At 42.4% G+C, this 26,843-nt stretch overlaps 2 protein-coding genes and 1 long non-coding RNA gene across 5 annotated transcripts; all 3 read left to right on the forward strand.

Annotated features, from left to right (window-relative positions):
- The first annotated feature begins 1,588 nt into the window (after positions 1-1,588).
- Positions 1,589-13,621, forward strand: LOC124275815 (3-oxoacyl-[acyl-carrier-protein] reductase FabG-like). 3 transcript variants are annotated; one of them, XM_046711495.1, is made up of 11 exons: positions 1,589-1,609; positions 3,314-4,038; positions 5,077-5,148; positions 6,556-6,695; positions 7,147-7,239; positions 7,533-7,671; positions 9,236-9,276; positions 10,140-10,209; positions 10,997-11,033; positions 12,628-12,703; positions 13,231-13,621. In XM_046711495.1, the coding sequence occupies exons 3-11, from the start codon at positions 5,112-5,114 to the stop codon at positions 13,396-13,398; spliced, it is 801 nt and encodes a 266-aa protein (XP_046567451.1). In that variant the 5' UTR covers positions 1,589-1,609; positions 3,314-4,038; positions 5,077-5,111; the 3' UTR covers positions 13,399-13,621. The 3 variants fall into 3 exon arrangements, with proteins under 3 accessions (XP_046567451.1, XP_046567449.1, XP_046567450.1); XM_046711493.1 differs by having other exon boundaries at positions 3,314-3,555; XM_046711494.1 differs by having other exon boundaries at positions 1,590-1,609; positions 3,314-3,555; positions 5,024-5,148.
- A 2,550-nt stretch (positions 13,622-16,171) lies between these two features.
- Positions 16,172-25,490, forward strand: LOC124275821 (telomere length and silencing protein 1 homolog). Its single transcript, XM_046711502.1, is given in 11 exon segments — positions 16,172-16,303; positions 18,093-18,130; positions 18,133-18,206; positions 18,612-18,670; positions 19,325-19,405; positions 20,515-20,592; positions 21,813-21,915; positions 21,917-21,936; positions 22,915-23,051; positions 23,697-23,795; positions 24,852-25,490. Coding segments are annotated over 11 exon segments (864 nt in total). The 5' UTR covers positions 16,172-16,214; the 3' UTR covers positions 24,938-25,490.
- A 118-nt stretch (positions 25,491-25,608) lies between these two features.
- On the forward strand, positions 25,609-26,548 carry LOC124275822. Its single transcript, XR_006898360.1, has 2 exons — positions 25,609-25,902; positions 25,974-26,548. It is a non-coding gene; the product is annotated as an uncharacterized LOC124275822 (long non-coding RNA).
- Positions 26,549-26,843: the final 295 nt, after the last annotated feature.

A 26,843-nucleotide genomic window follows, 5' to 3' on the forward strand; every position in this document is an offset into this window, starting at 1 on the left:
TTGGTTGGTCCAGTGTTTGGGTGGGGTGATTGTTTTGGTTGGTTCAGTGTTTGGGTGGGGTGACTGTTTTGGTTGGTTCAGTGTTTGGGTGGGGTGACTGTTTTGGTTGGTCCAGTGTTTGGGTGGGGATGACTGTTTTGGTTGGTTCAGTGTTTGGGTGGGGTGATTGTTTTGGTTGGTCCAGTGTTTGGGTGGCCTGGGGTGACTGTTTTGGTTGGTCCAGTGTTTGGGTGGGATGACTGTTTTGGTTGGTTCAGTGTTTGGGTGGCCTGGGGTGACTGTTTTGGTTGGTTCAGTGTTTGGGTGGGGTGATTGTTTTGGCTGGTCCAGTGTTTGGGTGGGGTGATTGTTTTGGTTGGTTCAGTGTTTGGGTGGGATGACTGTTTTGGTTGGTTCGGTGTTTGGGTGGGGTGATTGTTTTGGCTGGTCCAGTGTTTGGGTGGGGTGATTGTTTTGGTTGGTCCAGTGTTTGGGTGGGGTGATTGTTTTGGTTGGTTCAGTGTTTGGGTGGCCTGGGGTGACTGTTTCCGTTAGTTGTTGGGTAGGTGACTGGAAGGATGTTAATGTGTGGCCTGGTTGGCAGGGAGACTGACTGTTTTAGATGGGCCATTCTTGGGGATAGGGTGACGGTTTGGGCTGAGGTCAGGTAACCTGGTTGTGCGAATATTTGAGTTGAGCAGGGTTCATGGGGTGGGTTGATTATTTTGGGTGGGTTTCTGGACGGATTAGGTGATCGTTTACAAAGCGTCTCATGCTATATGATCGGTTGGGTGGATTTCAGTATTTATATGTAGGTGCCCTCTCTTGTCTGTCTTCCTCATTTGCGTTCAAGGCCACCTTCATTCTCTTCCCACAGAGGTAACTTGTCATATCTTCCTACAAACCTCTGTTCTAATACGGCCATATTTTTCCCGGTTCTCGTAAAATCCCCTAGCGGCAAAAAATTGCAACACGAATTATCTCCCTTCTTTCTATCCAATCAGAAAGCGTGTTACATCGACTTAGATCCAACTTGACTAATGCAAGCAAATGTGGGGCCACAAATATCCCTCCTCAGCCGGGGACTTGTGTTGATGTGACACACAAGACATTTAATGGCTAGCTTGTCCGTTGTCAACGAGGGCGATGGAGACGCTATTGATCCGCCATTTACATGACCGAGTTCTGTTTTTAAGAAACGTTTGTGTATCGCGCAGGGGAAGAGGTGTTCTAGTTTTTCCGAAGAATGCGGAAATTACCGACGCCTTGCGAATAATCACTTTTGATACAACGTCGCTGATTGCACAACTAAATCTGATTGCAACCAATCACGAATCCTGAACACTCGCACCATGAAAGGGCCGTATTAGAACAGACCTCTATAGGAAGATAATGGACCACCATGAGAAGTAAGATTTCAACCTCCTTCCACAGTGTTGGAACATGGCTGCCAAAATTTGTGGTTCAATTTTAATGCAGCATTAATTAAGGTGTTCATGTAATCATTTTGGTGGGGCTCAGCACAAGCTGTTTATTTGTATGTTTATAATAACATAACATTTGTTTATGCATTACATGTATTTTTCTTTTTTCGAACTCGCGCCTAAGAAAGTTCGGCGAATTCTGTGAAGTAAGAATTTACTTTTGGTAATGACATGATGCGTGGCGTGTTATTGATAACTGTTTAATTATAAGTGTTATCAGTGTGCGTATCCTTACAACATCACATGGTTGAGGCAGAAAGACACGCACATGCACATGTACATGCACATGCACACGCACACGCACACGCACACGCACACACACACAGGGAACTATACCCAACGATCTTCCTGTTTTTGTTTTCATAAATTGCAATGCAAAAATCCTGTTCAAGTCTAGATTTTCACGTCATGTTTACATTCTGAATCTCCCTACCAAGTAGGACTACTTTTAAAGTAAGATGGAGTTAGATGTCATGATCAAAACTATACATATATGCACGATGTATATTGAATTTGTGTGTCAATTGTGAATGGCTTGAGTCCAATTGTCAAGGACTGCCAACTGGCCTAAACCTAATCTCATTTAACGCTGGAATTCGGAACAAGAAGAAATGTACAGTACACCGAAGGATTGCCTTTTACTACCATTACAGGTAAGAGTTACTCCCGTTCCCCCATCCAAAATAATATATATAAATTAAAATATGCTAAAATTATTAACAAAACCTAACACACCAATTGCTAGAGAACTCACCAAAATAACTAAAAGACCAAAAATTAATTACAATATGTAGGGTCGAACCATGATGCGTTACCTATGTTAATCTGCGGAAGAAAGAAATGGGGGAACAGAAGGAACTCTTTCCTGTAAGGAAACCCAATTACATACCATTCATTCATACCTCAATATTCAGCATGACAGCTCCATACACCTTTCTTTTAGCCCCAGCACTGTGGCGACTTCGATCTTCGGACGAGAGGGTTCTGTCTACCACGGGAAAGACGATGGGTTAAAGAAGGTGTGCAACGGTGGTCGATTGTTGGTCAATGTGTCATGCATCGAAATGCTGGTCACCTGTTACATCCGGGTTAGAATGAGCCTTCAGTAACCCATGCTTGTCGTAAGAGGCGACTAACGGGATCGGGTGGTCAGGCTCGCTGACTTGGTTGGCATATCATCGTATCCCAATTGCGTAGATCGATGTTCATGCTGTTGATCACCGGATTTTCTGGTCCAAACTCGATTATTTACAGACCACTGCCATATAGCTGGAATATTGCTGAGAGCGGTGTAAAACACACTTACTCACTATTACATCAGTAATTCTGTGTCCGCTAATAGGATATTAATACTTTATTAGAGGGCACGGTTTCACAAACTGATCATGGCGCTAGGACTGTTGAAACCCTTTCACCTTCCAACTGCCGTGGTGGTCTTGTGGTTGGAGCGTACCGGAGAACGGAAGACCAGGAGTTCGATCATCAGCCATGTCATACCAAACGATACCTTGAAAGATGTCGTACAGCGCCCATCTGTCGTTCTGAATCCCGCGTGTTAACCTTTGCGAGGGTGTATGATCAGAAACTAAACTCCGGCTTACACTTTCTCGATCTTGCATTAAACACTCTCTGATTGGTCGGATGAAAGTTCGTTCTGACTTAAACTGGTTTTCCCGCCCTAGAGTGCTTGCGCTCCTCGCCGCATTTTGAGTGCAACCGTTAGGAGGCGAAACACTGGGTTCCAGATTAGTTATGCCAATACATGCCTTCAGATCTTGGTGTAGGGGTGATTTTAATGGGATGGTCCTTACGGTACTATTATCCTTAAACACTATTGTATACATTCATAGTTCTTGGAGAAACAACTGGATGCCATCCCTCTCGGCAGATTGGGCACACCCCAAGATGTGGCTGAGGCTATAGCTTACCCTGCCTCCGACGCTGCGAGCTATGTGACGGGACAGATGATTTTCGTCGATGGGGGTCGACACTGCAAGTGAAGGCCAAGGTTCCTGAAGACGAAGAACTCCACTCGAAGCTGGGAACAGCATATTCAGCATATTCATGGACAAAGCCAGTTCTGCCACGAAAGGTGTATCACAGAGTCTCATCATCAGCAGGACCATAATCATAAATCTGTTGTAATCAATATTGCAAGTTGAACTAGTTGGAGTATAACTGCTTTATCATTTTTGTACATTCAACTGTGATATAAGCTTATGTCATGAAAACATGTATGTCATGTCACGACATAAGTATGCAATTTGGAAAACCGGAAAAGGGACTATTTTCTGTCAGAGTGCGGCTTTATTCCAAAGCTAGTAAAAATCCCTCTGACATTATGCCGTTCATATAATCAACTGACACAGTGCCGTTGTTTAGTTGAGTTTAGTTTTACGCCGCTTTTAGCAATATCAGGACGGGGGACACCAGAAATGGGCGTGAAACATTCTACCCATGTGGGGAATCGAACCCGGGTCTTTGGCGTGACGAGCCAACGCTTCAACCACTAGGCTATCTAACCGCCCCGCAAACACTATGGAAGGAAGCAACTTTCCCCTGTAGCTAATTAAAGGTGAGTGACTTACAAAATTTCATCGCTTCGGCAATATTGCAGCCATATCTCAGCACAGGTTTATAATGACTAAATATGTGTCGACATAGGTCCGTAAAACGGAATGTTAAGTATCGCTGTTTAGGCATAAAACACACCAAATCAATATTCCAGGATCTTCGGCGTGACGGGCGAAAGCTTTAACCACTGACCCAATGACACCGGGTTAGAATTGATCTTCAGTAACCCATGCTTGTGGTAAGAGGCGACTAACGGGATCGGGTGGTCAGGCTCGCTGACTGGGTTGACACATATTGTATCACAGGGGCTTGTAACGCTAAAAACTGCCATCAAGGTATATACTGTCACTGACGGGGTCTTACTCTTAGCGGGGGCGGTGGGGTAGCATAATGGTTAAAGCGTTGGCTCGTCACGCCGAAGGCCCGGGTTCGAATCCCCACATGGGTACAATGTGTGAAGCCCATTTCTGGTGTCCCCCGCCGTGATGTTGCTGGAATATTGCTAAAAGCAGCGTAAAACCAAACTCAGTCAGTCAGTCAGTCAGTCTTACTCTTAGCAGGCGGTGGGGTAGCCTAGTGGTTTAAGCGTTGGCTCGTCACGCCGAAGACCTGGGTTTGATTCCCCACATGGGTATAATGTGTGAAACCCATTTCTGGTGTCCCCCGCCGTGATATTGCTGGAATAAAACTAAAAGCGGCGTAAAACTAAACTCAGTCAGTCAGTCAGTCAGTCTTACTCTTAGCACTCCTTTTATATAATACTAAGAGTAACGCCCCGTCAGTAACAGTATATACCTTGATGGCAGTTTTTAGCGTTACAAGCCCCTGTGTATTGTATTGCGTAGAACGATGCTCAGGATGTCAATACAGCTACGTGTCTGTTGTGTCTGTTGTGGGAGAGCCTTGGACAAATACCATTTTCCCTCCAATACTTTCCAGTTCAGCATGCATATCAAATCGACGATGACCCCTTCTTAACCTTATAGCAGATTTACACGATGTCACGATGACCCAGCGTGTGTTCCATACTTTGACACAGTTGCGTACCCGGTCGAGACGGCAGAAGCGACAACGATGGCGAAGTTTTCGGACCGAGTTGTACTTATTACGGGTAAATATGACACACTAGTTTCCCAGTACAGATATATACGTGTAGAAAGACGTACAGTGATGTATGCTCATGTATATTTAAGTACTTCAAGTACTCTGAAATGCATCGGAGAAGAATGCGAGCTTACATAAAGGATTAGACTTGCTCAAGTCAATAAGGATGTAATTATTCGTTTAAATGATAATTTCTAAACCTTTTGTATAGAAAGAACACATTGTCCCTCTAACAGACAGGCGCCCTTAGATTGTCCGTCTATCTTGAGTTGTCTCTCTGAAGGAAAGAATTACTATACATCCATGGGCTTAGCATTCAGTACAGCCTTGAAGCAAGGCTAACAAAGGAGCTTCAGCCATGTTATCGCTCTGGTAGATGTACAGTGTACCGGCAGGGCTATAATCCTGAAATACAACTCCGACGCAAGTCGACAGCTGTCGTTTGTGTGATATTTCCAGTGTTTCCTTCATCTGTTTTCCGGTGTGCCATTACACATTTATATGCAATCTATTTCATTTCATAAATAATGCAAGGTTGACTATGTACGTCTGTATACGTGTCTGTGAGAGAGTGAGTGAATGTACGTGGGCGAGAGTGTGACTGAATATCTTGACAAACGACCTGAAAGTAAAGCCGGTCATAAATCCATGTACACCAAGACCATGCGTTTAACACCTGGTGATTATTGCTTTAAACACACTGTGAGCGGATCCTATTTGTGAATGGAGTTTAGTGCATTATAAATGCATTTTTTATTATTATTAGCATAAAAAATAATACAAAAACTGACACGTCGAAACTAGGGGTGACTATTGAGGGGGAAACGACTATTGTGATAGCGATAGTCTATTGCGACCAACTATTGCAATAGTTTATTTCTCCATGACTTGTCTCATTTGAAGTCATTTCCCAAATAAATGTATAGTTTATATGAAATAAAAACAAGCTGAAGTAGTTTCAGCCTCTTTTAATCGCTGACAAGAAAGTTGAAACCCAGATCAAGTAAACGGTTAACTTGAGTAAACATAAACTCAATGAAGCTGCAAGTATGCATCCAATCATCCTTTATCTTGCGCTGCGCATTTATCAACGGAAGTTAATTACTAAACTATCGATAGTCACACATACTATCGATGCATCGATAGTGTTTCGTTTCTACCATCGATTTATTGCTATCGGAGACTCAACAATAGCAAAACATCGATAGTTCGATGCATCGTTACAGCCCTAGTCGAAACAATGGCTTCGCGAATTAACTTTTTAAAGATACAATTATGATTTCAGTGATATCGAGTTATGGCGTGGATGATTCACTATTGTCCAATGTTCGCCACTGTTTTATTCCGTGATACAGATATGAAGAAATGAACCGTGTCTTGTTTACTTTTGCTACACACTGTCCTGTTTCTCCAGGAGCGAGCGCCGGAATTGGAGAGGGCACGGCATTGCACTTTGCCAAACATGGAGCCAAACTCTCGCTAACGGGGCGAGATAAGACGAGACTGGAAGATGTCGCTAAGCGATGTTCGGAGTGCGGGATACCTGCTGATGACGTGAGTGTTTGTGATAAGATGAATTATACTTCCGGTTTTGAACACCTTCAAATACGACGTGTAAACAATTATCATCTATATTTTTGTTTGCTGTTCAATTATTATGTGTTTGCGCGGCATTTAGCAATATTCCGGCAGTTTCCAGAAATATGTTTCGGGTCGTCAGTTCCCATACGAGCAAACGCTTTTACCACTGGGCCACACAACCGCCCCTTTGCTTAGTGAGAACATGGCTTATTATGACAGCTGCACTCCCACGTCCCAACCATAAGGGTAGATAACTCTCGAAGGCCCGGCAATTGTATCTTGAAACTAGTCGGGGTACTGTAGTTCACCTTCACTCAGACGCAACGACGCTTGGCATTACACCACAACTTTCAGTTCGTTATAAACGTGTTCGTTATAAAAGTTGTTTGACGCAGAAAAGAATTTCCGTAGCTTTGATTTTCAGATTCTGACTCTTTCTGGTGATCTGACCGACGAGGCGTTCAGGAAGGCCACCATTGAAAAGACGGTCGCCAAATTTGCCAGGCTCGACGTGCTGGTACGTGTACGAGTTTCAACCCTTCGGCGACGTTTCTAGCCTGAATAGTTAATGCACCAAACATTATATAACATTTTGGAAACAATGTCCCATTCTTTATGTTGCTTTTTGGTTGTTTACTTTTTAAAGGTTATTTACATTAAGTGATAGTTAGATATCGTAGGAATATTACTGACTCACACATTGGCTGAGAAAAAAGTCACCTTGGTTTCTTATGAGTTGTGGTAAGACATGCATGACCGGGTGTGCATGCTGTTCATACGGGCTTCTCACCTCACCTATCTGTACTGCAGGTAAACAACGCAGGTATGTTGTACCCAGGGCCGTCAATGACGATGGATGGGTCCAAGTACGACCAGATGATGGACCTCAACATGAGGGTGCCCTTCCAGCTGTCACAGCTCGCAGTCCCCCACTTGGAGAAGACGCAGGGTGGGTACTGGGGATACACGGGGTTGATAAATGGAGGGGAAACACGGGGGGGGGAGGGTGTTTATCTGGAGTGGACGCAGGGTGGGTACATCTGGAGTCTCAGAGGTCCAGATAAGCTGCGTATCCGGGTAAAATACGCATAGAAAATTTCCAATTACGCATTGAAAAATAATTGTTGCGTACCAATTACGCATTTAAAATGTTAGATACGCAAAAAGTTGAAAACAAATGCGTACGGAATATATTTATAAAAATCGCTTGCGTAATGTAAAAGACATCGATTGCTATCAAGTTGTACTGTTAGTATGGTACTAGTGTTGCACTGTCAGTACAGGATGAGTGATTTTTTATGAAATCATTTCCATTATATTTAAGTTGGTTTTGATTAGGTATGACATAAGGCAGAACATACCTGCTTAGTAAACTTACTCAATGACATAAGTAAGTAAAATGACTGAAATACGCACATATTTGAAAGCAGTGGGTAACGGAAAAAGAAATACCCACTCAACATTCATAATACTCACTCCAAAAAAATACATTGGGTACAGTACCCACCTGAGCTAAATCTTATCTGGAGCTCTGTGGAGTGGACGCAGGGTGGGAAAATCTGGGGAGACACAGGGTTGATAAATGTAGGGGAGACATGGGGGAAGGGAAGGGTGTTTATCTGGAGTGGACGCAGGGTGGGTACATCTGGAGTGGACGCAGGGAGGGAAAATCTGGGGAGACACAGGGTTGATAAATGTAGGGGAGACATGGGGGAAGGGAAGGGTGTTTATCTGGAGTGGACGCAAAAGGTAAATCAAAAGGGGGCGTGGAGGGTGGTGGTGGTGCAGGGTGGTTACATTTACTGGGAGGGACCTCTACGGGCAGACACAGGGTGGGTACATTTACTGGGAGGGACCTCTACGGGCATACACAGGGTGGGTACATTTACTGGGAGGGACCTCTACGGGGAGACGCAGGGTTGGTATATTTACTGGGAGGGACCTCCACGGAGAGACGCAGGGTGGGTACATTTACTGGGAGGGACCTCTACGGAGAGGAGAGTGGGTACATTTACTGGAGGGACCTCTGCAGGGGAGAGACGCAGGGTGGGTATGCCTGAGGGAGATTCTGGACATGGAATGATCAGGGTTGGATTCTGGAGGAGACGCGGGAATAAATCATCGAAGGGGCTGGATACATCTGGAGGAGACGCAAATGGAAGGGTAAATGATTTTCGAAGACGCGGCTACCATACAACGTCCTCAGCTAACAAATGGCTTGAGTCAATATGATGTTAAAAGTGTGTGTGTGTGTGTGTGTGTGTGTGTGTGTGTGTGTGTGGGTGTACACATACCTCACATATGTAAATCGAACCCACGTATCGACGTAACGGCGCCAGCCATTGTCCATTCCACGGTCATGTGTTTTGTAGCATGTTTGACCCAAAGAAACCTCTGTAATCACGTGAACAGCACACATGTGAAAGCATTAATTTCATTCTTAATCCTTTAATTGACTGCGTTATTCGTTGAAGATATATTGTCAGATTTATTGTCAGTGCTCATTCTTACAGGGAACATCGTGAACGTCTCCAGTATTTGCGGAGCCAAGTCGGTGAGTCCATCTAAGTTTGTGGTATGAAATGTTTAATGGTGGACATTTACTGATGCATACAGAAAACGTGTCTTGTATTCATGTTCGTCTAACTTCTAAAGGCCTTTCAAAAACTTTAATGATTCAGTAACGATAAACTGATGTTCACCAAGGTGCACACTTTATGCTTTGAGATCATTTAAAAACAATAATTTTGAAAACTGTTTTGATTGTACAACAAGTACACAATGTTTGTGAACTGTAAGTCGCAATCAAAACACTTTTGAAAATATTTACTCTTGTTTGTTTATTGTAAATAATCCCAAAACATCCTGTGCGTACTTTCTTTTGTTCGTCAAGGCTAGGTGATCGAGTGCCTGCTGGTTATTGTTTGGACTTAGTTATCCACAAGCCCAATTCGCTGCAAGAACCCTTCTGGAACAGCTGAAAACAGGACTTCGTTAACATTTGATCAGATGTCAAAAGCTTCGAATTCGTAACCCAGCAAGCTGATATTTTCTTCTATGCCAGTGTTTTTGTGGGTTTTGTGGTTTGTTTTGATTTTGTTTGTTGTATTTTGTTTTTGGGGTTTTTGGCTTTTTTTGGGGGGTGGGGGGTTTTTTTGCTTGTTTTATTTTTAGGTTGGATGGGGTTGGGGAGTTGGAGGTTTCTTATCACGGAATAAACTCTGCCCACGGAAATGCATACTGGCGGAGGAATATGACCCTTTGTTTGCAGTTATCTGACGTCACGATTGCCAATCTCTTCAATTAGTGGATCTCCATTCAGGTGGTCTGACTTTGGTTGCTGGTGGTCGAGAATGAAAACGTTTGTTAAATGGTCTGTCGTCGTTAGAGATGCAGCAATGGTCTTTTCTGTTCCAGATGCCGGAAATAGGGATCTACTGCGTTAGCAAGGCTGCCCTTGATATGTTCACTCAGTGTCTGGCTTTGGGTGAGTGTCTGGGTGGGTGGTGGTCTGGATGGGTGGGTTGTCTGGGTGGGTGGTTATCTGGGTGGGTGGTTGTCTGGGTGGGTGGTTGTCTGGGAGTGGGTTGGTTGTCTGGGTGGGTGGCTGGCTGTCTGGGTGGGTTGGGTCTGTCTGGGTGGGTGGGTTGTCTGGCATGCGTGTCAGCATGGGGTGGATTTTTAGGTGGGGGTAATTGCTTTGATGGTATGATTGTTGGGATGGGGTAACTTTGTGTAGGATGGGTATTGGAGTCGAGTGACTGATAATGTCACTATTAGGACGGGGTGGCCTCCTATGTAGGGGTGACTGTTTTGGATGGTGTAATTGTTGGGATGGGGAACTTTGTGTAGGTACTAGTGACTGTTTTGAATACTGTTAGGATTGGGGGGGTTGGGGGGAGTTGTTGGGTGGACTATTACGTATAGAATGAGATCACTGTTGGGGGTAGGGGTGTGTTCTGTTGTCATTGTGCATCACTAATTAAGCTGTTCTTTCAATTAGACCAGATTAAAGTGTTTACAGGTTTGTTTAGACTAACAACTAGTCTCTGAAATGAACATATTTTACAGAAAAAAGGCTCACAGTGAAAAAAATCAAAATATAATAAAAAGGAATCCTGAGACTTTCTTTATTTTCAAATCTAGACTTGCCACATTTTCTAGACTTGCGTGGGATTTCTTGGATATATTTGCTTCAGGGTCCGTATGACAGACTAAGGTTGGTTTATCATAACATGACATTTGTTTATGAAGGTTTTCATTTTCTTTTACAGAGCTTGCACCCAAGAAAGTTCGGGTAAATTCTGTGAAGTAAGAATTTCTTTCTGATGATAACACGTGACGAGTGACATGCGCATCTGAGAAATTTTAAACATCATATGTGTTTATCATTACAAGACAGCATAGTTGTGGACAGACGCACACGCACATGCACACGCACACGTACATGCTCGGGCGGGCACAATTAAAGGGGTGGCTGCCTCCGTGGTGTAGTGGTTAGAGCGGAAGGTCGCGGGTTCGATCCCCGGCCGCGTCATACCAAAAGACGTTAAAATGTGGTACTTGTTGGTCCCTGCCTGGCGCTCGGCATTAATGGGTACAACAAGGACTGATCGGCTCGGAGTCAGTATAATGTGTCTGAGTGGGGTATTCATGCTTCACTGCGGCATGGTATCTCAGTGGGCTAGCACTATAAAACCAGCTTAAGTCTGGGCTAGTACAAGCAGCCACACATACACATACACACGCATGCACGTCGTCATATGTGCGAAATATTCTCAAGTACGGCGTTAAACCCCATTTCACCTCACCTCACCTCACCTCACCTCACTTCACTTACAGGGGGAACTATATACCCAACTATCTGCCCATGTCCGGATATCCTGGTAACTACTGAGTTGTGCCCAACAGTGTAGGCGTCTACTGCCATACTGATATACATAATACATATTTACTGGGGCGGTGGGGGTAGCCTAGTGGTTAAAGCGTTCGCTCGTCACGCCGATACCTGGGTTCGATTCCCATTCGACACATTTACAGGGGCCGTGGGGTAGCCTCGTGGTTAAAGCGTTCGCTCGTCACGCCGATACGTGGGTTCGATTCCCCATATGGGTACAATGTGTGAAGCCCATTTCTGGTGTCCCTCGCCGTGATATTGCTGGAGTATTGCTAAAAGCGGCGTAAAACTAAATTCACTCATACACATTTACAGGCATACAGTGGATTGTGCATGACTTGAATCATAGTTTCGGCGAACGCTGTAGCCACGAGGCTATCCCAATGCCCCTACGCCACGAGGAGTGAGTGAGTGAGTGAGTTTAGTTTTACGCCGCACTCAGCAATATTCCAGCTATATTGCGGCGGTCTGTAAATAATCGAGTCTGGGCTGAGTGCGGTGTTAAACAACAAACAAACAATATTCTATGGAAATATAGTGGGTTAAACTGTAAACATGATATGTCGGATTGCTGGTTCGATTAACGTCATAATTAAAATTTAAAAGCGAAAATAATTATGACTTCGTGTAAAATAAGAAATGCATATTAAACTGTTGTTTATACAATTCAAATGTAAAACCTTGCATCGGGTCTCACTTGACTGTACCTCTCTTAAGGTTGTACATAATGAGATATCCACAATACCCCTTAGCAGAATGGGTTTTGGCAAATGTCATCGCATTCCAATTGCGTAGATCCATACTCATGATGTTGATCACTGGATCGTCTGGCCCAAACTCGATTACTTACAGTCCGCCATATAGCTGGGATATTGCTGAGTGTGGCGTTAAACAAAAACACCCAAATCAAACAAACAAACAAATTAGCCGAATGGCAGTTGGTTTATAGAACAGTCAATCTGTGCCAAAGTTAAAATGACTCAGCTCCATGCCCAGCTCTTGTTTCAGCCCCGGCACTGTCGTGAGTATGATACACAGACGAGAGGGAACTTCGTTCCACGACAAGGACGATGAGTACGCCAAGGTCAGTGGCTACGTTACTTTCTCTGCAACGTTGATGCTGACGGGATAGATGTCAACTGTCATAATTTGACACATACGTGTCACCTGTTACGTCAGATCATAAAGTATATTTCCGTTTATAGAATATCAAACCTGTTGGGTCGCCTTGGTGACTTACGTGAAATATTGGCAAGGTCACTCTCAAAACAGATCTGGATCCACCATAATGAATTACCGGAGCCCCGTTTCTCGAATTGATCGTAATGTTACTGTTACATCAACGGATATACGTGGTGGTAACGGAACGGGGCGGTGCTGACGCATGTTCGTGCAGGTGGCGGAAGGGAGCAGGGGTGACGAAGGTTCTTGCAGGTTACGGAAGGAATCAAGATGTCAGTCACTGTATTGTCTGGTCCAGACTCGATTGTTTACAGACCGCCGCCATATAGCTGGAGTATTGCTGAGTACGGCGTTAAACATTAAACAAACAAAATAATGAGATTGTCCCTGTGGTACGGCTGCGCTGTAATGTCGTTGTTCTGTTTCCAGTTCTTGGAGCAACAAGCTGGTCGCCACCCCCTTGGCAGAGTGGGTCAACCCCAGGATGTAGCTGAGTCGATTGCTTACCTTGCCTCCGACGCTGCGAGTTTTGTGACGGGACAGCTCATTTTCATCGATGGGGGTCGACACTGTGTGTGTGCCGGCGTCTCCAAGTGAAGACCTACTTTCCTGAAGCCGAAATTCTCCTCTCGAAGCACATGACGTTTTAATGAAACTGCGTATATAATTATACCAACGTATTCATCAGCCAAACCAATTCGGTACGAAAGCATGGTTTGGTCTGTGAAGACGGCTTTTCACTAAAACGTCGTATGTTTTACACCTATTAAATTATATACCCCTGTCTGTGTGTGTCTGTATCCAAATATAGAGATGAGTATCGACACATTCCTTGATTCATGTAAACCAATAATGGCACCGTCAGCCCAAGAATAGTTGACTCACAGTTTTATGTCTTGATTGATTTGTACCATACAACCGGTAAAGAATATCACTATGGGTTGTAGTAAGCACTATTCTAGGTATATTACAGCTATATCACTCGCTGACTTGGTTGACACATGTCATCGGTTCCCAATTGCGCAGATCGATGCTCATGCTGTTGATCACTGGATTGTCTGGTCCAGACTCAATTATTTACAGACGACCGCCATATAGCTGGAATATTGCTGAGTGCGGCGTAAAACTAAACTCACTCACTCACAGCTGTATCACAGAATCCCATAGCCAGCAATTCCAGTTATATTATACTCTCTGAGTCCAATACTCGCCCGTAGTACACATACTGTATATCACAAAGGCATGCAGGAAGTATCACATCAATGGATACAACATGTTTGTTTGAAGTCTTCCTCACAGGAATGTCAAGATGTGTGTGTGTTCCAAGATTGATATTTTATGTCAATAAAACAATAAGAATTTGATAATGTTGCTTTTCATTCATTCAGTTGATATTTTGTTACATTCATTATCGCTGATCTGTTAGTAGACCCGTGGGGTCGGCGGGGTAGCCTTATGGTTAAAGCGTCTAAAACAGTCACCCCACCTAGAAATCCACAACGATCCCAACAGTAATTACCGTACCAAAATCAGTCACGCTTCTCAGAACCCACCACACCCACCCACCCATCCATCCAGTTGGTCTGTCCTACAGACTTTAAAACAAATTATAGCCGAAGACCCGGGTTCGATTCCCCACATGAGTACAACGCGTAAAGCCCATTTCTGGCGTTCCCCGCTTTGATATTGCTGGAATATTACTAAAAGCGGCGTAAAACTCACTACTCACTCACCAACTAGGAGACCCGTGAAGATCAATGTTTGATCTTCAGTAACTCATGCTTGTGGTAAGAGGCGACTAATGGGATCGAGTGGTATGGTCAGACTTATTTTGACATATGTAATCGTATTTCAGTTGCGAAGACCGATGCTCTTCGTGTCCATCACTGGATTCTCTGGTCCAGACTCATATGTCATATAGCTGCAAAGAGGCTCAGTGTGGCGTTAAATGATAAACAAATAACGAGAAAAACGCTTTTGGTACATATGGTCTAGCAGCCTTACAATCTTCGTGCCTGTAATGTACACGCGATGCTGTCAGTCACGTGACTTCCTGTTATCATTCGGATTGCAACCCATCAAAACTCAGGGACTATGCTTCTCTTCAACAAAATGGATAGTTCTTGAAAGCGCACTTTGCACTTTTCAGAGCTACAGATAACTTTTTGGGTCATTGAGTTACGTACTCGCTTGTGTTCATCTCAATTGGGTATCCTAATTTTCCTTAGAGTAACCAAATAAATTGTACTCACCCTCACCCAAACTCAATTGGGTATTTTGCCGTCTTCCATTAATTTTGAAAATCAAAAAAGTTTAAATGCTTGTTTTTTGTTATTTATTTTTGATCTGTAATATGAGAAACGACAAGAAAGACTGCAAGTTGTCAAGTTCATATGCTGTAATAGAACCTCTCAGTATGCCTAACTTATTTTATCTATCGACCTTAACGCAAGCTAAGATTTGACATTTTCGTGTGTACACATGTAAGATCACATTTATTGAGTATTTACCAAAATTCAAGCGTACTTGTACGTAATAGTCTTAATGGGAATTGAGTTTTCACATAAATATTTGCGTAATTTACGCAGATACGTAGCTTATCTGTACCTCTGCTGACTTTTTGTGATTTTGCAAGTATTTTTTCATCGGCATAGCTTCCTTTCACTCCATAAGTATTAGCACACATGCATAAAACCATACTCGGCTTTCATTCATAATTCATGGCTGGGGGATGATGATAATTTTAAGGCGGGGTCACCCATATTGTTCTGGGGAGGTAGGGGGGTTATCAATTTTACATATAATAATGATAAATAATAATGCTTAAAAATTATGGGAGTTAATTGATTTTGTACATGACTGGGTGTGTGGAGGGTGGGGGTGGGGTGTGTGTTACTTACTTTGTACATAAATTCATTCACATTGTACATGCTTCTCCATAAAATCATCAAAACACCACACACACCACACACACCACACACCCTCCTCGATAATCTCCAGGGTATACGTTACGATAACTCTCCACTGTAGAGATTGTCGAGGATGCCCACCCCCTAGCCATAAATTTAGAACGGTCCCTTGGGACCTTAGGATGTGGCTATACCCAGAATCGACCTACCTGTTTCTATGTTTCTAATGATGAAAGAACAAAATTTGTCGCTAGCATGTCTAATTTCCCAAGTGTCATAAGTAATACTATAAAAAAATAACAAGAAAATAATCATATGTTTATACCCGATTGATTCGATATATGATTCGAACCCCCTGAAACACCCCCCCACCCCTTTCAAAATTCCTGGATCCGCCCAAGTAGTCCAACGTCCTTGTTTTACTTCCTCGGAGTTATGTCCCTTGAAGCGCATGCTTATTCTCGCCTTCTTTCACAAAGAGTCGTGTGATAAAAACAAGGCAACATGTTTAAACCCAAGAAAACCCGTAATGTCAGGAAAAGAAGACATTCGTCTGACAGTGACAACTCAGATGAAGAAGGAAAAGACGTTATGTAAGAAAGTGGCATTATCTCTGCCCAAGATGAAATGAAATTAAACAGGCAAACCACAAAATATAGTGATCTGAATTTTGTGTTCTATTTTCGATCATGTGAACGTTTTGAAAACGAATGTTATATTGCCTTGTTACCCTTGAGTAATAATCAAATAAGGTTTAAGATTGACAATAAAAGAGAGCCTTTTGAAAATGTTCATCATTATTCAGGTTGACGCAACCGATATTTGAATATGGAACTCTTAAAAAAATATATGTTTTGATTCCAAAATTCGTGGTTGCAGGAACAAAATGATGTAATTTTTTGCTGTAAATTCCGTACCCAGTTAAATATGATTTTCATGACATTTAGTTGAAGCACAGTATTAGGATTCAATCTTTGAGACATTGTCAAATATTCTGTTTGAGACACAGGCGCTTGACTCTGATATGTTTATAAGTATGACCTATATATATAACATATATGTTAAGCGCCTGTGGTTTTAGAATTGGGGCGGTGGGGTAGCCTAGTGGTTAAAGCGTTGGCTCATCACGCCGAAGACCCGGGTTTGATTCCCCACATGGGTACAATGTGTGAAACCCATTTCTGGTGTCGCCCACCGTGATATTGCTGGAATATTGCTAAAAGCGGCGTTAAACCATACTCACTCACTCACTGTTTTAGAATTGGTCCCCATTAAGTTATGGTTAATGTAGGTGACCAAATCTATCAGGTTGTGAGGTAATTGTTTGATCACAGGATCACAGTCATCGCATTGTAGCTGCAATATTTCAGAGGCATTTAAAACAAAGAACAAATGAAAAACATCTTCATTACCAAAATTTAGAGTGTAAATGCACTTTGGGAGTTTCAAGTTGGCATTGTGGCTGATTGTCACTCTCAGTTTGCTATCTAAATGTACCCTGTAAAATATATCAAGCTTTAGGTCCTGTGAATATTTCATCAGCTTTAATAATCTGGTTTTATGACTATAGTCTGGTGCAGTTTGTTGAAATAGTTATTTCTTTCATGGGGTGGTGGGGTAGCCTAGTGGTTAAAGCGTTGGCTCGTCACGCCGAAGACCCGGGTTCGAATCCCCACATGGGTACAATGAGTAAAGCCCATTTCTAGTGTCCCCTGCCGTGATGTTGCTGAAATATTGCTAAAAGCGGCGTAAAACCAAACTCAGTCAGTCAGTCAGTATTTCTTTCATGTTCATCTGTTATGCCATAGACCAATGATATATATTTAACATGTTTAACAACTTGATCTATTGTTTTGTACCCAGGTGATATTGCGATGGTAAACCTATCAAGAATGATCCTATAATAACACAGTGTGTTAGGTTATACTTCTGTTGCCATCTTAAAGCTAGTCTAATCATCGGAACGGAACTGTGCTATACTGGATAGGGACAATGAGTGAAAAAAAAAGTCCACATTATTCTGTAATTTGCTTTCACAGCTGGCGAATCCTAGTGCAATTCAGAGTTGGCCTCTTAGGCCAGCGTTGAAATTAAGAGGAACATTATGAAAACAAAAATCATAGTTATATATATAGTAAGTAAGTAAAAGTGGAGCAGTATTTGGCAGAAAGTCTAGGCAAATGAGTTTGTTTTTTTCTGACATTTCTGCACATGATCACAGGCATTGCCTCTAGAGTTGCCTCCCTTTGTCCACTTATTCAGAATACAGAAAAACAGTGTGTCAGCATTGACGATGACAGATGTTTGTTGGGACTGGTTTGCCATGGTAAAGTTTGACCTGCTGGTTTATCAACTCACTGGCTGACCTTGACCTTGTTCCAGATGTAAGTTGGAGGACATCAAGGAGTTGCAGAAGATGAGGGGAGGCAGAATGGTGTCAGCGCCGCCAGCCTCGCCCTGGGTAAGAAGATCGAGAAGACCGAGGATGTTGAAGATGTAGGTGCTGCAGACTGCTAGTCATGATGTTGAATACACCAGTATTGTGTCAGTGGTGCTTGTCATAATGTTGATCACTGGACTGTCTTGTCCAGACTCAAGTATTGTGTCAGTGGTGCTTGTCATAATGTTGATCACTGGATTGTCTTGTCCAGACTCAAGTATTGTGTCAGTGGTGCTTGTCATAAAAGGCGACTAAAAGATTCAGGTATTCAGGCTCACTGATATGTTGATACATGTTGCTAGGTCACAAATCCATGATGTTCATGATGTTGGTCACTGGATCGTCTGGTCCAGACTCAAATATTTGCCCTATATACACAGCACCATCATAAAGTTGAAGTAATGCTGAGAAATGTTTTTAAAAAACTAAAATGAAACTTGTTCTTTTTGTTTTTAAAATAGGCGGATCCTTTCAAGATGAAAACTGGAGGTTTTATTGACATGAAAACTCTGAAGAAAGTGTAAGTTACTCAAAATTTTATCAAATGTATACAACAGTGAAACAACCACAGATTAATTGAGGCTATGTACTTACACTTGTTGGTCTGATCACAGATTGTCAGATAATAACAATGACAATACTTTATTACCCGTGAGGGATTTCTTGTGTAAAAACAAGATAAAATGATTAAATTATTTTCATAAATGAATAACACACATATAACACGCTAACAAGGTAAGACAAACACTAGTAATCATTTAAAAGATTAATAATGGCGGAAACAAAGGATTTCATGGCTTGATTGGATTTAAAACGTGGTCCAATCATACCATGAAATCATTTGTTCTCGCCAGTATTAATCTTTTAAATGATTCCTAGTGTTCGACTGCTGTGATGTTGCTGGCATATTGCTAAAAGCGGCATAAAACCATACTCACAGATTGTCAGGTTCTTGTATTAGCCTAGTGGTTTGTGGCAGTGAATGCTAAACCCAAAAAGAAATTGTCCCTGATTGGTGCAAAATATTTATTATTTTCCCAAAATGCCTGCCATGGGCACATGGTTTTAAGTCCAAGGTACAGAACATCCAGCAAGAACACAGTAAATATCCACAAGTCAAACATGTCTGACCCGTGCGGTGTTGTACATCATGTTTGTTGTCTGTTTTTATCAGGCCAGTGACTGGTGAGGCTGCAGAGGCCATTGGAACGGCATTTGCTGCGGAAACAAACCGGAGAGACGAAGACACAGAGATGTAAGTTACCATGGTTACTGTGTTTTGTTTACACATGGCAGGACTCTTTCGGAATTGGCTTCATACAGGGATATAATGTTTTGTTCCGTTACCATGGTATATATATTGTTTTCCCCCGCCGCACGTTTAGCGCAAAGCAGGGGATATAGTATTACTATTAGACTCTGTCTGTACATACGTACGAATTGGAATATCTTAATTACCGTTGACTAGATTCTTTTCATATTTGGTACCTAGGTTCATCACAATATAAGAAAGGTCCCAGTCAGGTTTGGTGACCATGACCTTAATTTCAAGGTCACAAGGGGACTTTATCGTGTTACTCTTGTCAGCGAGATGTCTCAAGAACCGTTCACTAGATTTTCTTCATATTTGACATCAAGCTTCATCCAGGGAAGGCACAGGGCCCAGTCGAATTTGGTGACCTTCACATTATTTTCAAGGTCACTGTGACACTTTGAAGGTTTCAGCATGTTAACCTGAATTAACTGGACTTTCTTCATAGACTTTCAAGACTTCCCTTGAATGGTTTTCAATAAGCAATTTCTTTAGTACCATTATGGATATTTCATACACTATGACATTCATGTCAAGGTCAAAGTCACTCTTGAAAATATTTGTGTTTGAACAACTAAAGAGAAGATATCAAGAGAGGTTAACTGGTCATGTTTTTGTTGACATGTAACTTCATCTTAAACTTTCATTACTTTTTAAGTTTGATTTGATAATTTGCGGCGGGGGATTATGTCACCTTAGTGACAATGCTTGTTGTATTTGATATAGCGGACCAAAGACTAGAAAAGATTCATCCAGGACCAGGATAAAGACGAGTCAAATTTTATGTGTTACCATGGTAACTGTGTGCTGATATATATGGGTCGGATCTATCCAGGAGCTGGATGTAACAACATGAGACAGTTACCATGGATTTACAACATGGTTACCATGGTTACGGGATATAGAAGTGAGTAGTTACCATGGTTACTGTGTACCAATATATGTTGGTGAGAATTACCCAGGACCGGGATATAGAAGTGAGTAGTTACCATGGTTACTCTGTGCTTGTGTATAAATAACCATCAGTATGTATCAGCATTACTGTGTTCCAGGTTGAAATATGTGGAGGATGAGCTGGCCAAGAGGAAAGGGCGTGCAGTGAAGTCAGAGTCGAAGGAGGATAAGAACAGGTGGGTCGTGTAGCAGCTAACAGATCACATGCCATCTGAATGTCACTTGTGGTAGTATGTCACCTTGTAAACTGCTGTGTGTCACCTGTGTAAACTGCTGTGTGTGTCACCTTGTAAACTGCTGTGTGTGTCACCTTGTAAACTGCTGTGTGTGTCACCTGTGTAAAGCGGCTCTGTCACCTGTGTAAACTGCTGTGTGTGTCACCTGTGTAAACTGCTGTGTGTGTAAACTGCTGTGTGTCACCTGTGTAAACTGCTGTGTGTGTGTCACCTTGTGAACTGCTGTGTGTGTCACCTGTGTAAACTGCTGTGTGTGTCACCTGTGTAAACTGCTGTGTGTCACCTGTGTAAACTGTGTGTCACCTGTGTAAACTGCTGTGTGTGTCACCTGTGTAAACTGCTCTGTCACCTGTGTAAACTGCTGTGTCACCTGTGTAAACTGCTGTGTGTGTATTGTCACCTGTGTAACTGCTGTCTGTGTCACCTGTTTAAACTGCTGTGTGTGTCACCTATGTAAACTGCTGTGTGTGTCACCTGTGTAAACTGTTGTGTGTGTCACCTGTGTAAACTGTTGTGTGTGTCACCTGTGTAAACTGCTCTGTGTGTCACCTGTGTAAACTGCTGTGTGTGTCACCTGTGTAAACTGCTGTGTGTGTCACCTGTGTAAACTGCTGTGTGTGTCACCTGTGTAAACTGTTGTGTGTGTCACCTGTGTAAACTGCTGTGTGTGTCACCTGTGTAAACTGCTCTGTGTGTCACCTGTGTAAACTGCTGCTCTGTGTGTCACCTATGTAAACTGCTGTGTGTGTGTCACCTGTGTAAATTGCTGTGTCACCTGTGTAACTGCTGCTGTGTCACCTGTGTAAACTGCTGTGTGTGTCACCTGTGTAAACTGCTGTGTGTCACCTGTGTGTGCTATGTGTCACCTGTGTAAACTGCTGTGTGTGTCACCTGTGTAAACTGCTGTGTGTGTCACCTGTGTAAACTGCTGTGTGTGTCACCTGTGTACCTGTTTAAACTGTGTGTATTACCTTTTAAAAGTGCTGTCACCTGTATAGACTGTTGTGTGTCACCTGTGTAAACTGCATTGTGTTATCTGTGTAAAAACCTGTTGTGTGTGTCACCTGTGTAAACTGCTGTGTGTGTCACTGTGTAATCTGTGTGTCACCTGTGTAAGCTGCTCTGTGTGTCACCTGTGTAAACTCTGTTGTACGTTTCAGGGCAGAGGATTCCCTGTACCAACTGCCAGACCATCTGAAGGTCAAGTCTGCCACAAAGAGGTCAGAGGATATGTTGTCCAATCAGATGCTGTCTGGCATTCCAGGAGATAGACCTTGGCATTGAGTAAGTAACATCTCCGCTTCGCCTGTATAAGTGGCATTTATTGACAGTCCTTCACAGTCCATTATACTAAAGCCAGTATATAATTCACTAGTAGTAGGGAGAGATATTAAATATTGATTGCAAAAATCGAAAGTATCTGGATGACTATTACTCTTTTCAACTCAGGAAATATAGAGATTTACAGATCAAAAGCATCATATTTTAACTTACATCATAAGAAATGTCTCGTTGTGACATGTTACAAACATTATCACCAGGCGAAAAACAGGAGCATTATGTTTTCGCTCCTGTTTAGGCTCACTGTTTGTCCACCCATGAAGATCCAGGTTAGAATTGGTCTTTAGTAACCCATGCTTTTCCTAGGAGGCAACTAACGGGATCGGGTGGTCAGGCTCGCTGACTTGGTTGACACATGTCATCGTATCCCTATTGCGTAGATTGATGCTCATGCTATTGATCACTGGATTCTCCTGTCCAGACTCGATTATTTACAGACCCCCACCATATAGCTGTAATATTGTTGAGTGGCATGAAACAACAAACCAAACAAAACCACTGTTTGTATGAATTTTCAATAAAAAAACATGGACTATGATTCAAAGTGACACACTGTGATATCAGGGTCATTAAAGTTAGATATGCCCCCCAGATTTTTTACAGATTACTTTTATGCATCAAAGTATTGATATAACACTCTTTTAACATTGGGGGGCTGGGTAGCCCAGTGGTTAAAGATTGCTCGTTATGCATCTAGCAAAGCCCGGGTTCGATTCCCATAATGGGCACACTGTGTGAAGCCCATTTCTGGCCCAGCCGCGATATTGCTGGAATATTATTAAAACCCAACTCACTCACTCACTTTTAACATTGATAGTGCCCCCCTTATTAAGAAAAGTTAACTGCGGCCCTGGATATAACAAAAATACGTGAAGACCTGGTCTCTGTTTTATTCATCCAAACTCATTGTGTGTTGTACAGAGCAAAGATCCGTAACATTGAAGCAACAGAGGATGCGAAGGACAAGTTGATTCAGGAAAAGATGAAGAAAAAGGAGAACGAGGTGTCGGCCTTCGTACCGACAAACATGGCTGTCAACTTTGTCCAACATAACCGATGTGAGTTTGTTTCAAATTCTTGTTGACAAAAAACTGTTTTGAGCTGTTACGGCCAGGGAGGACAACTGCCAGGAACTCTCATGCCTAGGAAATTCAACCGTGGGGCCAGAAATACAACTATTTTGACTCAGGAATGCTACTGTTAGGCCAGGAAACAAAACTGTTGGACAAGGAAAACTACTGTAGAGTCGGATATACCACTGCAGGGGTGGAAATAACTTACACCGGTACAGTGGCACATGTAAAATACCCTGCCCTGATAATTTTTCCACTATACCGGCCAATGTTCTTGTTGATTTTCAAAAAACCCACATAATTAACATTAGAAAGTCAACTGGACACCGGTACAGAGTGATATACAAATTTGCTTGCCCGACAGAACAAAAAACTGGACTGGGACGTCGGGCAATGGGTTATTTCCACCCCTGCACTGTTGGGCCAGTGAATGTGAACTGTGATGTTTATCTGTTGTTAAGTGAATAAGTATTTAATACATGACTATGAGAGTTCAATACATTATCAGCCCATAGAAAACACCATGGATGACTAAATCCAAATGAACAACAAATACACAGTGTTCATTTACAACAGCAATACATGTTGCCCGCTGGATCAGTTGTGTGAAGTTTTTACCTCTTGTTTCAGTCAACATTGATGACACGGCGCCGGTGTTGAAGAAGGTAGAGCAGCCGATGATCACACCACTCCGAGTGGGAGACGTGGACTCCCTCAACGCCACTCATGGTACAGTATATCTATATATATATCATGTCTGTCAGGGATTTTAAGAATTGATTGATTGATTGATTGATTGATTGACGCCACACCAAGCTATATCCCAGCTATATGGTGGCGGTCTGTAAATAATCGATGACATGTGTCAACCAAGTCTGCGAGCCTGACCACCTGATCCCGTTAGTTGCCTCTTCCGACAAGCATGGGTTACTGAAGATCAGTTCTAACCCAGATCTTCACGGGTGTGAAAATAATGCCAGCAAAACATATTTGTTGTCAACTGGTCCCTTGGGGGGATGTTGTGTGAACAGTGGGAGCTATTGTTGTTACCTGCCAGTGGCTGCTAGGACGGCACTAGTATGGTAATGTAGGCACAGATTTGTCGTATGTTGGGGAAAGTATTGAGGCAGGGATTTACCTGGAGTCCTGTATTTGAGGGTCCCTGGGATTCATACTCTTAATTTTCAGGGGTCCCGGACAACAAAATGGGGGTCCCAGACACTTAAATATTATTATTAATACTGTTATTGTATTGTGTATCATGATCATCACATTGTTACAGTAATTAAATTGCAAATGATACCATAACCCAGCTAGTAGTAAACTCAGTGATAACTTATTGCCACTTGATTGGAATTTGTACAAAAAGTATTTGCTTTTTTTTTGCGTCCTTGTGGATGCACTAATAAATTTCGTTGCGTCCATTGACAATTTTTATGCGTATAGGATGCAAGAATTCGGGTCCTGGAAATCCCTGATTGAGGGATATGATACTGTGGTAAATAACCGTCCTTCCTGTGAAGACCAGGGTAAGATTTAATTTAATTAGAATAGGTCTTCAGTAACCCATGCTTGTCGTAAGAGGCGACTAATGGGATCAAGTGGTCAGGTTCGCTGACTTGGTTGACACTTTATTGTATCCCAATGGCTTAGATCGATGCTCATGATGTTGATTGTCTGGTCAAGACTCAATTATTTACAGACCGCCGCCATATAGCTGGAATATTGTTGAGTGCGGCATTAAACAAAAAATAAATAAACAAAATAAATGATGTGTCTGTGCAGGTTCCTCCAGCAAGTCCAGTCAGGATGAGAAGGCCACCGATGACTTCCACTACGAGAAGTTCAAGAAGCAGATGAGGCGGTTCTGATAACCTACCAGACATGTTTCCAGACTGGACGTCTATAAGCTTCACGATAGAAGAAGGCCATGGCTCCACAGCTGAGACGATGCTACTCAAGGTTCATGAAACGCCTTAAGGACTCAGAATCTGAACACATGTTAGATTATAACTTAAGAACAGTTTCTACTTGTTTGAAGATGGTGTCAATTACTTCAGGCAAGAGGGGCGGTGGGTAGCCTAGTGGTTAAAGTGTTCGCTCGAGTTTATTTCCCCACACGGGTACAGTGTGTGAAGCCCATTTCTGGTGTCCCCTGCCGTGATATTGCTGGAATATTGCTAAAAGCGGCATAAAACCATACTCACTCACTCACTTCAGGCAAGTGTCTGTGTTTTCCTTGATGTTGTTTCAAACAATTGATCTGCAAGAAGCTGAGGAGATGGTGGCAGCAGTCATCACACTAACTGAAGACATGTCTGCATGTCAGAGCACAAATAGTTTGAGAACCTGCGAAGATCTGGGACTTCAGCAACCCATTCTTGTTAGAATATTGATCTTAAGTAACCCATGCCCGCTGTAATAAAGGCAACTACCCCTTAGGGTGAAGTCAGGTTAGAATTGGTCTTCTTATGTTGACCAGCAGCATTGGGTGGTCAGGCTGCTGACTTGGTTGACACATGTCATCGTATCCCAATTGTGCAGATCGATGCTCATGCTGTTGATCACTGGATTGTCTGGTCCAGACTCGATTATTTACAGACCTCCGCCATGTAGTTTGAGTGCGGCATTAAACCAACCAGCCAACAAATGGTTAAAGGGCTAAGGAGCTCTGCCTCAGGAAAACTGAAGGGTGGTTTGTGGGAAGTGCAGATCTTAGCTGATCAACTGTAAAGACCTCTGTTCATGACACATCCAAGATAGATGCAGTAGTGCTGAACAATACATGACTGGATGATGAGTAGAGCAGGGAAGTTACAACTACTGTTAACACTAGGTGAGGTGATATGATATGGGGTTTAACGTCGTGCCTGAGAATACACCACGGCGGCGAGTCGTTAACACTAGGTAGTAGGTACTATACTGGGCAGGATATTATGAAATGCAGTTCAACCTTGACCTCAAAGCATCATTCATCAAAGCATCAGATTGTGTTAGGGCTGGCTATCAATATAGTTCATAGAAGTCAATATTCATTAATTAAATATCAATTGATTATCGATAAATATTGGAAATATAAATGTGAGCGAAAATTCCAAAACAAGTCCAAAAGGAATCAAGATATTTTACATCGCTGTTGAGTGATGATATATGTATTCATGGATGACCAACTAAACAGCGTCCTGAACAAACTTTAGAAGCAGCCTTTGAAAATCGACAAAGCTTTGTGTACAATGTGCATAAATTAAAACTATTTTTCATCTCATTAGACTGAGTATGATGTTATTGATGACACAATTTTCATATCGATAATCATTGATAATTCTTTCCATTGATGATATATATCTAATTATCAATCTTTTAGCCAGCCCTCGATTCAGCAAGATACTATGTACATATCATCTATGTATGTTCATGTCAATGTTTATTGTATATTCCATTGTGTATATATCTCATGACACAAAATAAACAAACAATCTGCATGAGGAATTTTTATTTGATGTTCTAAGCATGATAAGTAAGTGGACGGAAGTTGATAATTTGGCACATTGTTGTACACAATTCATGCATGATGTAACAATGACTGATGGCTGAATAGTGAAGTGCAGTGAAAATGATTCTGTGAATGGTAAAAGCAGTATGAGACTGTTATCCTGAAAACTGTTCATAAGCTGAGACAATGTACATTTTACACACAAATCATGACATGCATTCTCTGCAGTATTATCCAGGGATGGCAACAGGAAAATCTATTTTCAGCTGAAAACTTAATATTGT

This window comes from Haliotis rubra, unplaced genomic scaffold, assembly GCF_003918875.1.
Source record: "Haliotis rubra isolate DU_JTF1 unplaced genomic scaffold, ASM391887v1 Scf203, whole genome shotgun sequence".
NCBI lineage: Eukaryota > Metazoa > Mollusca > Gastropoda > Lepetellida > Haliotidae > Haliotis > Haliotis rubra.